This window comes from Xyrauchen texanus, chromosome 22 (genome assembly GCF_025860055.1).
Source record: "Xyrauchen texanus isolate HMW12.3.18 chromosome 22, RBS_HiC_50CHRs, whole genome shotgun sequence".
In the NCBI taxonomy this organism is placed as follows: Eukaryota; Metazoa; Chordata; class Actinopteri; order Cypriniformes; family Catostomidae; genus Xyrauchen; species Xyrauchen texanus.
In genome coordinates this window covers 34,865,289-34,878,141 of record NC_068297.1, presented here as the reverse complement: position 1 = coordinate 34,878,141, position 12,853 = coordinate 34,865,289, and the positions used below count along the sequence as shown (strand labels likewise).

Sequence of the window (12,853 nt, the reverse complement as noted above, 5' to 3'; positions counted from 1 at the left end):
TTTTACAGAATGCCAAGAGTGCTTTATTTTTACATGGGTTGTCAAGCTAAGTTTAAAGGTTATCCATAATCATTGGCTATTTTCCAATTGGCTATTTTCTTATGCAATAAAGTAGTTTTGTTTGAGGAAAAAGGAAAGGAATATAGGCACCCCCGGACATACGGGTATAAAAGGAGGGAATCTTGCATCTGTCCATTCAGATTTTTTCTTCAGAGCCGAGCGGTTGTGTGTTCAGCAAGCTGGTGTTCCATTACTGTTCCTCTCGCCTCTAAGAGCATTGCTGTTGGATCCTACAGTGCATTACCAGCGGCTTTCTCCCTTCTCTACACGCTAGTGCAGTCCACGCCTCTGAGCACTTCGACAGTGTTTCCTTAAAGAGCAAATAGACCTGTAAAAGAGTATATTTCCTCTAAAAGAATATACACATTGGCGTTGAATGTCTTTTTAAAGACGCGTCTTTTTAAAGATGTCTATCCGCTGTTGTGTAGTTTCTGTATGCGACAGACATCTCTCCGCTTCTGACGGTCATAAGAGCTGCCTCGCATGTCTGGGCTGCGAACACATGCAGGTAGCGTTTTATGAATGGTTCATGTTCTCATTGTAAGAACATAACCATGGCAACGTTGCGGTCACAGCTTTCTTTCCTCCAAGAGAAAGCCACTTCAGCCACACCCCACCACCCCCCCCCGCTGCTCCTCCTTCCTATGGGATTGGTGCTGGCGCAGCTGACGTTGAAGCCGATTTGGGGAGTGCAGTGGGCTCGGTTTTGCCGGGTAAATACCCACAAACCATCCGACCCCCAGCACGCTCGTTTGCTTCCATCCGAGTCCCCACGGCCAGTCTGATGTCTCCCTCGGACCCCACAAGCTAGATGATGATTTCGCCGCTGCATCAGAGTGCGTCGGATGCTGATGACTCGACTGGGCTGCCACCTTTGGGTTTGCTCGTCCAGTCTGAGCCTGATGCACAGATGCCTGCTATGCTTTCCCAGGCCGCCATGAGCATGGGCTGGACTGGAAGTTCTACGTGCTCGGACCTGAGAAAATACGGGACGAGACTGACTCAACCCTGAGATTGTAGAATCTCGTAAAGGTGTTGGGTGTTGCCCAGCCCGCCACTCTGCAGATGTCTGCTAGGGAGGTGCTCATGGCTAGACGTTTGGTTCCTCGGGTCAGGCCCAAAGACCCCCAGAGATGCACAGTCGGGTCAGTGCTCTCATGTCTGCAGGAGAGGCTGGAGGGGAGGCTGTCCCCCTCCACCTTGAAGGTCTATGTAGCCACCATGTCAGCTCACCACAATGCAGTGGATGGCAAGTCCTTAGGGAAGCACGACCTGATCATCAGGTTCCTTAGAGGCACCCGGAGGCTGAACCCTCCCAGGCCATGCCTATTCCCCTCATGGGATCTCTCCGTGGTCCTTTCGCACCTTCAGAAACCCCCTTCGAGTCAGTCGAGCTTGGAACCCTCTCCTTGAAGACGGCCCTCCTGATTGCTTGCTTCCATCAAGAGAGCTGGGGACCTGCGAGCATACTCTGTCAGCGACACTTGTCTGGAGTCTGGTCCGGCAGATGCTCACGTCATCCTAAGACCTCGACCGGGCTATGTGCCCAAGGTTCCTACAACTCCATCAGAGGTAGTGAACCTGCAAGCGAATCTGCCTCAGGACCCAGCCTTATCGTTGCTGTGTCCAATGCGTGCTTTGCGTACCTATGTGGACCGCACACAGAGCTTTAGATGTTCTGACCAGCTCTTTGTTTGCTGTGGCAGACAGCGGAAAGGGGTGCTGTCTCCAACAGAGGTTGCCCACTGGGTCGTCAATGCCATGGCTGGCCTATCAGACCCAGGCCGCGTCAGCCCCTTGCGGGTTCGAGCACACTCTACTAGCAGTGTGGCATTCTCGTGGGCACTGGCCAACGGCACCTCCCTAGCAGACATCTGCAGATTGGCGGGCTGGGCAACACCCAACACCTTAACGAGATTCTACAATCTCAGGGTTGAGTCGGTCTCATCCCATATTTTTTCAGGTCCGAGCACGTAGAACTCGGTAATGCGGAACGGCTGACCAGGTGTTCCGCTTGCACATAGTGCCCTTCCCCTCCACTGATGCAATCACGTGCATTCTTTCCCCCAGGAGAGTTCACAAGGAATTCCAGACCAGACCCACTATGGGTACTAACTACTCTGTACTGGAATAGGTGCTCCACTGGGTTTGGTGCATCGTGGATCCCCCTTTGTGTATTTTCCGTGGTAGTGTCCCCCTGCCGGCGGACACGCGTCTCCCTTGGGCAGTCCCCTCTGCCTCCCGGTCGCTGTGTTTATAGAAACTCCTCCCTCGCTAGGTAGGATCTACCACCACGCCACTTCCACAGGTGGCCAGAAAACCCATGTGACCTCCCCCAGCCTGGGCAGGATGTGGTCTCTGTGGGGTCTTTTCCCCTGAAAGAATAGGAGTTGGAAAATAATGCCTTCACCGATAAGTGTTATAGCGTTAAATGGCCAAGCGGGAAGAACTACTCTGGGGCTGAGAGCTTGGCCCAGGTTGAAGCAAGAGCTGCCTGTTGTTTAGAAGCCGCAGGGGGATGCCCTCGATGAGCAGACGGAACATGGCTTTCAATGGAATTAAGATCGCATCGGGATAAGGATTATTCATTTATATGCGAGATACATAGAGAGAGAAAAGGTGCGGCCTGCTCCCATGCATGGCATGCCGCTTGTTCCCCCCCTTCGGGGATGCTGGGAACCTAAAATGTTTATGAAATTTATTTTATGGGGTGTTGGGGAAGGGTATGTGCAATCTGACGCAGCCTGCTTTTTTGGCACACAAATGCCTGCCCGCACCTGCGTCAGCAGTTCACGTACACGGTTCAGCGTATGGTGTGATTGAATAGGGACCCTAGTGACGCTTCATTCGTCACAACGTCAAGTGAGTGACAGACGGGGAATGTCTAGTTATCTATTGTAACCCCTGTTCCCTGATGGAGGGAATGTGACATTGTGTCCCTCTGGCCACGACGCTGTACCAAGCCACTGTAACAGCCGAACTCATTCTTGGCTCCTCAGTGCAAAACCTGAATAGACAGATGCACGATTCCCTCCTTTTACACCCATATGTCCGGAGGAGGGACATGCAAATTCTATCTGCCAATTTCTCATTGGCCTTTTATCAAGTTCAGAGGTAACCGAGGCCTTCAAGAAAGACCCCTAGTGTCGCTTCAAAAAATCAGTGATAACATTCTGCCTAACAGCTCTTTTTGTGTTCCACAGAAGAAATTCACACAGGTTGGTGAGAGTAAATCATGACAGAACTTACATTTTTGTTGGGCTAACCCTTTATTCCATAACCTAAAAAAAACCAGACATAATACTGCAGAAAATAACTGCAAAGTGTGTGAGAGAAGTATAGAACTATAGATAAACATCATGGAGGATTCAGTAACATCTTTGTTGTCCTTCTTTTCATTTTCAGCTATTCTGTGCGCGTCACGTGAGGTGGTGAAAAGTAAACTTCTGACACAGGTTCTGGAAGTGGTTTTGGCTTTCGGGAACTTCATGAACAAAGGACAGAGGGGCAATGCCTACGGTTTCAAAGTGTCCAGCCTCAACAAGATCGTAGACACCAAGTCAAGTATAGACAGGTGAAAGGCCAATTTGTACAGATGATCTGCAAACATATCCATTCAACCAAATCATTACAAAGAACAAATTAAATAGAATGACTTAATGAATCAGATGTCACTGATTACTAGATCAACTGTGGTCTTTAAGCTCACACAGTCATTACATGAGGACTAATAACACTGGTACTTCTTCAACAGGAATATCACCATGTTGCACTACCTGATCATGATCTTTGAGAAGAACTTTTCTGACACCCTCAACATTCAACAGGACCTGATCAGCATACCAGAGGCTGCCAAAGTCAAGTAAGTCCCACCTTAGATTGTCATAAATCATAAACATTAGCATTTGCTCTTTATGGTGAATTTAGGCAGTTGATTGGTATATAATTTGCTTGACTGTTTTTTTTTTTGCTTCTGCTCTCTCAGTTTGTCTGAGCTGGAGAAGGAAGTGTTCAGCATTAAGAGTGGCCTGAAAGCTCTGGAGGTGGTGAGTCATCTATCAGCTTTCTCATCCAAAATGCCCAGGCATTTATTTTTATTTTCTTTATTGCACTGTTGCTGCTGTCTATTTGGCAGATGTTTAGATATTGACATTTCTCTACCATTTTTTACATTTGAAAAATATGACTCCAATCACTCTAGCACAACCTCTAACATTTGAATCTTATGTATTTTGTGTAAATAGGATATTATGTGTAGATAGGTGTAAATTTGCCCACACATTTCCTTCTTTTTGTGTTTGGACTAAGACAAAGTCCCATGAGCATTTTGATTGCTTCTTGGAAGAAAACAAGCTATGAATTGATTTGACAAGGGAAACATTTTTGGTCGTGACGCCATTCAAAACAAATTCAATAAAAATTCCCTTTTCCATGACTTTAGTGGTAGGCCGCAAATCTTCTCAAATAATCCTATTCGCCTGCATTCAACAACCTGACAATATATCAGAATAACTAAATTATCAATGTTTTAAACCATTGTGTATACAGTATTCATTAAGTAATTAAAGGAAAAACATTTAGCCAGTGGGCTGAGGTGCACATAAAGCTAGGATTTTGGGTGAATAGTTTATGTTAGCCTTAATTTTAGCAGCAGTAGGTGTTTGTGCAGTTCAGTATGAAGTGTTTATGTTGTGTTATCAGGGTATTCTAATTTTACTAGATTTGTATTGCCTGAAGGTAATAACAGTGCTTGCAAAGGATTGGAAAATAATATTTTGTTAAATGTTAAGGTTAGCTAAGGTATATATATTCAGGGTCAATATTGTTAATTGTTATTGTAATTAAGTTTAGGTTTACAGGGTTGCCAACTTTGGTGATTTGCCTGGAGTGAGATTTCTCCCCAAACATGCACATGCAGCGGCCTACTGGAAATTTTGGCTGGCGGCCACTGCTGCCACCACCACCACAAACCTCTTACCATCTAAACCTACACCGATTACATTAATTTCCCAATGTTTGATGTTTTTGTAAAAAAAAGGGGGAAAGTTTCTTGAAAACCTTCATTTATTTATATAGGTGCTCACAAAAAGTCTTTACAAGTGCCTTGTAAACTAGAACAAATAAACTGTTCCATGTAATAATCTGTAATATTAACTACTTGCAACATTGAGTGTTACGTACTTGGTCATGTAGTAGGTAGACGGAGGGGTCTTGACGTTGGAAGAGAAGGTTGAAGTGTGTAAAGATGATCAGCGTGGACTGATAAAAGAGCAGGTGAATTTCAGTCATTGGATCTTCAAACAGCACACGCAATCGGATGCACCTTGCTTGTTTCTCATCTGAAAGTAAAAATAAAATATTTCACATTGTGTATAATGAATCAATGCAACATTGAATTAAGTTATTGAATGAAAAATGAACTTTTACTCGAAAATTTAAATCATTGATCCCTACTTGTACATCTTGTAATGTTATACTTTACTCAGGATAGGGTTCCATAGCAAGTGATATTCAGCCAATAGGTTTATAAAGCATACACTAGGTCAATACTTACCGCAGCTTCCAAAATAACTCCTGAGTGCAGCATAGAGGCGTAGAATACGGGTCACAACCTGCTCCAGACTCAGCCACCGTGTGCTCACATGAAGCAGCGTCTCCATGTAAGTCGTGTCACAGAACACACAAAACTCTGAAATGATAAATCATTGATTAATGCAAATGAGCAGTTCAATGTTTCTTCCTTAAGTGTTTCACAAGCTCAGACAAAAGATAGGGACTGACTGCCCCATTAATGATGGCCGACGTTTTGGTTCTCGCTGAGGAATATTTCTTTGCAATTTTTGAGTCTGGAAAACACTCCCTGAAAAGAGGACTAAGATGATCAGCGAATGCTAAAGGAATATTATGGTTGACCATGGCCACCGCAACCTTGATCTCTGCCCTCCTAGTCTGCAAAATGAGAAACATAATAGAGTTACCTTTAGTACATAAAATACATAATACATAAAAAGATGTAATTTAACATCTGAAGTTGAACGTGAGCCTATGTGAGCACTTGCATGGATCTTAATTTACTAATCACCTGAGTCTCAAGATTCAGTTCATCAGTTCTTGAACAAAATAAACTGTGTATTTTCTGGGAGCTTTCAAGAGTTTTTTTTATGTGACCGTCACTGGTGATGTGCCTCTGCACATCCGCTCTCCCTTGATGGCCGCACTCCAGTTCGCGCCTGCAGATGTCACACCAGAAATGGTGCTGGGTGGTGCCAGGTTTTATAAAAGGCCACTCTGTACTCCAGGCACTACTGGATTTTGTACTGTACTTTGCAGCTCCTGTTCTGGCCCTTTTCTTGCTTGAATTTCGACTGGCATCCTCCTCCTCATCCTGACAATGTCCCTCTTCCACCACCCTTGCCTCTATCTAAAAGGCAGGGTTAAATCTACATAATCACATGGCATCCTTCTTTCCAATTACACAATTATTCACGATACAGTAGCCAATTATACACTCACTACTCTGCAGAATAGCTGCTACACAAATGCTGAAGCCTCGTCTCGCACCTACCCCCCCATCCACACCAGAGTCAGACCTCATATACCTGATATGTTAATATATTTATATTTTTATACACACACCCCTGGTCCCCTGGTCCCCAACCCCCATTTTTAGCCTACCAAAAAAGATAATAATAATAATACCTTGCATTTATATAGTGCTTTTCTAGGCACTCAAAGCGCTTTACATAGTATAGGGGGAATCTCCTCAACCGCCACCAGAGTGCAGCATCCACCTGGATGATGCGACGGCAGCCATACTGCGCCAGAACGCCCACCACACACCACCTATTGGTGGAGAGGAGAGAGTATAGTTATGTAGCCAATTCAGGGATGGAGATTAACACGATGCCATGGTAGATAGGGGCCAATGGGGGGTATTTGGCCAGGACACCAGGGTTACACCCCTACTCTTTACGAGAAGTGTCCTGGGATTTTTAATGACCACAGAGAGTCAGGACCTCGGTTTAACATCTCATCCAAAGGATAGTGCCTTTTTTACAGTATAGTGTCCCCGTCACTATACTGGGGCATTAGGACCCACACAGACCATAGGGTGAGCACCCCCTGCTGGCCTCCCTAATACCACTTCCAGCAGCAACCTTGGTTTTCCCCAGGAGGTCTCCCATCCAGGTACTGGCCAGGCTCAACCCTGCTTAGCTTTAGTGGGCAACCAGGAAAGAGATGCAGGGTGATATGGCTACTGTCTTTCTCGCTTAGTTAACGTTTACACATGTTTATCATCTAGCCAATTAGCTTACCTGCTGGTGAGATTCTGTTGTCTCCCCAATCTCCTCTCTACGTTTGTCCGTCCTCTTTCGACAATATGTCAGCAAACTCATGATCTAACAAGGAGTTATAATCGTTTGTGTTAATAATACCGTTGTGCTCATCCGTTTGCCACAGCAAAATTCAAATTCTAATTTAAAAGACAACGTTAGCTACATACTAGCTGACCTAAACTAGCTTTCATTAACGTTACACCTAAAACGTTAACGGTACCGTTTCTTTGCTTCGCTAAGAGTATAGTAATGCGACTTTCTGTCAGACAAAGTTGAATAATGACATACAGTTGAGCAAGTATATCCTTTTAATAAATTATATGTTTCTTACCTAGATAACCATTGCTGATTCTACACCAAACAGGCCACTAAATGTTTTCCTGGCGTTGAAGGTGAAGATGCTATGGAAGATGCCAATAAATAGACAGCAGACGTCACTAACGTACGACGACAAATGTTTCCAGCGAATCAACAATCAGAGAAAGGCATTAGACACAGTGGTCCAATCAGTAGTTAAGAGCCTGAACTTGTTTATAGTAATTCGGAAATATTAGTGCACATGAGTGAAAAATAATACAGCACAGAAGAATGTCTAATTTAGCGTGAGATTTCTTTGTTGAGCGTGAGACCGTGAGATTGAGGCTGAATGCGTGAGTGTCACGCCAGATGCGTGAGAGTTGGTAACCCTGGGTTTAGGATTTAGGCCTGTACCATGAAGCTGGTTTCATTGGTTAGTCAGGTAAGTTTTCGTTCAGTTTGCCCTGAAGCTTAGGTACCATGAAACTTAATAATTTTAAAAGCTTACATTTATTTAAAATATAAACGCTTTTGTATTTATTTGAATAGAAAATTGTATATATCATTAAAAACTACAACAAAAAATAAGTCTGTTACTATTGATTACATAACTATAACAGACTATAAAGATGAATATTCTCCCTAAGTTTATTTTCCTTTATCAAAATCTGCCAGTTAATAGTATATCAAAAAGTTGTATTTTTTTTTAGAAAATGGAATAAACTACTTTGTATATATACATGGGATAATAGGAAATCTAAAATTATTTAAAAAAATTCTTAAGTTGTCAAAAAGGCTCGGAGGACTAGAATTCCCATATGTAATAAATTATTATAAAGCTGCCCAAATTCAACCTCTATTGAAGAATCTAAAGTGAAATCGCAGAAGATGGAAATGTATCAAATGGGGTAACCTATTAGTATATCACTGTTCCTACCCAAACAAAGCAAAACATTTAAAGCAATAGATTATATTTGTATTAAAAGTACTTTTTGAATTTGGTTAGAACATTTTTTTTTGTAAAATTAAGAAAGATATGGTTCATTTACAAGAAATTGATAAAGATCCTGATGTCATGCCGAATAGATAATACATTTAAGTTTTGGGCAGAAAGAGGTATGAAAATATATCACCAACTTTTCATTGATGAAGTAATGGATACTTTTCAAACCTAGCAAAAAAGTATGAGCTTCCAAATTCACATTTATTTTATTTACAGGTAAGAAGATATTTATTAACAGAAGTTAAAATAAAAGAAATATAAAGGAAATGCATCCATTCATAAATTATAGAATTGATACATAAAATACAAATAATACAATAACATTTTTAGGAATTTTAAAGAGTGCACTTGAAAGAGATATACAGGACACTGTGAATAAAATTATATGTAGGTGGGAGGATGAATTAAAAATTAAAATGAATCAGCAAGACTAGGACTACTCAATCCAGCGTTTGGATGGAATATGCTTGGAACATCAAATACAGATTTTTTATAACACCTGTTATTCAAAGTAAATATAATAGCATGGTAAAAGGGGATTGTTGGATAAATTGTGGAGAAAAAATTCTCATTACAGTCAAATTCTACATGAGTGCTAAATTGACAACTTATTGGAATGAAGTGATTAGACAGGTTAATTTATTATTAAACAGCACAATAGAATCCATCTAGAAAACCTTATTTTGGGTGAAATGCCATTGTCCTTAAGAAATAAAACTAAACAAAATATATTTAGGGTTATCAAAATAGCAGCTTTGAAACAGATTACAAAAATTAAACCACACTTAATCCAGAACCCCCACAATTTCAAATATGGAGAGAAACAATTTTGGAAATATACCGAATAATATTTATAATTCATAATAAAAGTCTGGAATGTGAACATAAATGGGATTTGCTTAAAAATAAAATAAATTAATTTAGATAGATTGTTTCCTTCAGATTCTTGATTTTTGAAAAGAATGAGTTAAAATACGAGGTATGATGCCCTGTCTCGTATAATATTTAAAAAAAGGAGGTGATGCCTTAACTTTCTTTCCACTTTATTTGAAATAAAATATAACATGTAAATTAATGAATTACACATGTTATTTATCAAATAAGTTGTGAATGGTTATTTGATATGGTTATTCAAAATAACATTGTGTTTTTTTTTTTTTTTATGTACAATTTGTATATTGTCTATAGTAAAAAAATAAAAAGCATAAAAAAGCCTACTAATGATTAATTAAATAGTGAGCACTTGGAATACTGTATGCAAAAAAAAAAAAAAAAAAAAAATAAAAAAATGCAATAATAAGATGTATTTGTTCTTTTTATAAAATACTGTATGTTCATCTCGAGTCCATGAAATAAAGAAGGGTTGTATTCACTCCTTACCATAGTAATCTTGAGCTTTGTGTGTGACAATCTGTCTTTGCAGTGTAAAGGTGGCTATAGATGGGTAAATAGACACAAGAATGATAAGACCATTTGCAATTCATTATGCATATATTAAGATGACATCAGCACTGGTGGTTAGATTTTTAATACCGAACATTCAATAAGTCAATGGCAGATGTGAGTCAATGGGCGATTGAATATAAAATTTGATTGAAAATTGTAAACATTTATAAAAACCCAAAATAGATGGCACATCCAATATCATTATGTTAGGAAAGATTGAATTATAGGGTGTATTAGGAATGTCAATACAGTGCTGCATTGCAAGCACTAATAGGATTATTTCTAAAACAATTCCATTTAAATTAGATCTTTGTTTTTTTTACATCAGGAATTACGGTACCAGCAGAGCCGAGCACATGATCGGGGAGACAAATTTGTCCCGGTGGTCAGTGACTTTATCACAGTCGCTAGCTTCAGCTTCTCTGAACTCGAGGATCTACTTAATGAAGCCAAGGACAAGGTAACCCCTCTTAATTATAAAGTCAAAATCATTCCCTCACTTTTTAATCTCCATATTTAATTATCAAATCTAATAACAGTATCAGCACATTCATTTCTCATCTTGGTTACACTTTCATTAATGAGACTTCTAACTTAGCCAGATACAGTTGCACAAACGAGTTCCCAGGCAGAGAAAGAAAAATGCCCAGCTTCCTAAGGCTGAAAAAGTTTTCTCTGTAATGAGCTCAGAGTTATTTTTGAGTGTGGAGCAGGGGTCTTTGAGCAGGTCACAGTATTTTGTGGGTTGTGAACTGTGGAGTGGAGCTGGGCTTTTCCAGAGAACTCTGAAAGGATGGGCCCTCTCTGGAGGAATCCAGCAGGCCCGCCCCCCTTTCTCCAGCATTTACAGCCCTGCCAACCCTGCGCATGAACTGGACCCGACATCTTGGAAGGATGAAGGAAAAGGGAGTGAGAGAGAAAAGAGAAGGCTTTGTGTGTCCTTCCTGGCTCTGCATGATGACTTAAACATCCCGGGAAATCCCGGCAGCTGGCCCTAAATTGCTCTGGGGTTTGAAGAGATTTATTTCTTTTCAAACGTGGCTTGGTCTCACCCCCACCCCCGCTACGGTATGTCCACATCTTTCAAATACATGAAAGAGAAGAATTGTGAAAGACATTGGGAATACATTTTGTAAGTGTGTGTGTGTTGCCGTTTTTTATTTTGTGAAGGTGGAAATTGTCACAAAGCAGGATGACAGTCTTCACCCAGGGAGCCCCACGCTCCATTACATATCACAGAGCCACCACTGTATCCCCTGTCCACCGTAGTACTACATTTCTTTAGCTTAATCGTAGGAAAGAAAGGACTGTTCGGATGGACTTCATGGGAAATGCCTGGCCCTGAAGCTCTGTGAGCTATGGGAAAACAAAAGTATCCCTGTGCTCTCCTGACAGATCTACCTCTCGCTGCCATCCTCCAAGGGTCAGACAAATTTTCCTGTAAACACTTCTGTCCCCTGAAGTGAGCCAAAATTAAACTAAACACCAGTTGAGAAACAGGGACAAGTTTAGTGAACCCACCAGATGTCCAGGACACCATTAGGTCTTTGCATGGCTTGTGATTCGCCTACAGGAGGAGTATTCAAGTTCCAAGAGGTCCGGTCTCTACTTTTCCTCACCAGCAAATGTCTGGGCAAACATACATGGTGTGCACAGTAGACAGTATGGCTTATATACTTATGCCCTGAAATAAACAATTAGCATTTTCTGAAATACTTATTGTACCAAACTGGCAGCAATGGTACTTTGTAAAAGAATCATATAATATATCCTAAATAGTCAAAGTCTCTTTAAAATGGCTGCTTTGTCCCATATACATCATGAGGACATTTGGGGCCCAGAGACAAAGCCAAATTATTGGGCTCTGAGAGAACTTCTACCGTGTTACAGTCTACGGTCTATAAAATAAATGCATCAGCAATTCTCTTCTCCCATTAATGCATGGGAGCCCTGCAAGCCTAGCCATATCTAAGCCCCTAAGCGCTTGTTTTGTAAACTAAGGCTCTGTTGTTTTTGCACTGTACCACTGCATTCTAGTGTAGAAACAGAGGGGGCTCTCATCAGGGGCGGACTAGGACTAAAAAAGTGGCCCTTGACTTTCTGGCCAAGAGCGGTCCACCAAACCCAGCCTGCAACACACCACACCATAACACACCAGCTCATTTATATAATTTTCTGGCTTAATTTCACATTTTTGTGTTGAAAAGATTTCTATTGACTGCTAGTCATGACAAATGGGCCTCATCAGTGCAAAAATTGTCAACACTTATAAATATATGTACAAATAAATAAATAAATAAACAAACCTTTTAAAGTGTAGCTCTTTGCAGATATTTTGCACATAAATATTTTCACTCTGTGAATTTGTTGCATCTTTATATCTGTTTTAATTCCTTACCCAGATTATTCTTGAGAAAAAGTGAAAAGCCCAATGCTTTGATAAGCACTGTTTCTGCTAATCTTTAAACAAAGTAACCCTCAAAGACTCAAATAGCTACAAAGTAATATCTTTCATGACTTATTTATCAGGCGTGAGCATTATTCAGCCAGCCATGCTTCATATCCCAGAAATGCTTTGCGGTATGAATAAATTATGCAAATGACTATGTGCTGCTCATAGCTTTACTGTTTGCCAACTGAGTTCATCTTATACTTAAAATATGTATAAGATGCACTCATATTGATATGTGCGCCGATGTGTACGTAATTT

The 12,853-nt window shown here is 41.0% G+C and overlaps 2 protein-coding genes across 3 annotated transcripts in view; one reads left to right on the top strand and one right to left on the bottom strand.

Moving 5' to 3' along the window:
• daam2 (dishevelled associated activator of morphogenesis 2) overlaps positions 1-12,853 on the top strand; it is a 190,111-nt gene that overhangs the window by 158,002 nt on the left and 19,256 nt on the right. Inside the window, 4 exon segments of the mRNA XM_052153546.1 lie at positions 3,466-3,634; positions 3,815-3,922; positions 4,046-4,106; positions 10,472-10,603. Of these exon segments, the coding sequence (XP_052009506.1) occupies positions 3,466-3,634; positions 3,815-3,922; positions 4,046-4,106; positions 10,472-10,603 (470 nt within the window).
• The window catches only part of mocs1 (molybdenum cofactor synthesis 1), a 44,999-nt gene continuing 35,707 nt past the window's right edge, over positions 3,562-12,853 (bottom strand). The window contains exons 11-14 of one of the 2 annotated variants that reach the window (XM_052153552.1): positions 5,615-5,749; positions 5,242-5,399; positions 3,837-3,933; positions 3,562-3,660 (exon numbers count right to left, since the gene is read on the bottom strand). In XM_052153552.1, coding sequence (XP_052009512.1) covers positions 3,919-3,933; positions 5,242-5,399; positions 5,615-5,749 — 308 coding nt within the window. In that variant the 3' untranslated portion in view covers positions 3,562-3,660; positions 3,837-3,918. Of the gene's footprint in view, positions 3,661-3,836; positions 3,934-5,241; positions 5,400-5,614; positions 5,750-12,853 lie in introns of those variants that run through there. The other variant, XM_052153556.1, reaches the window with a different exon arrangement.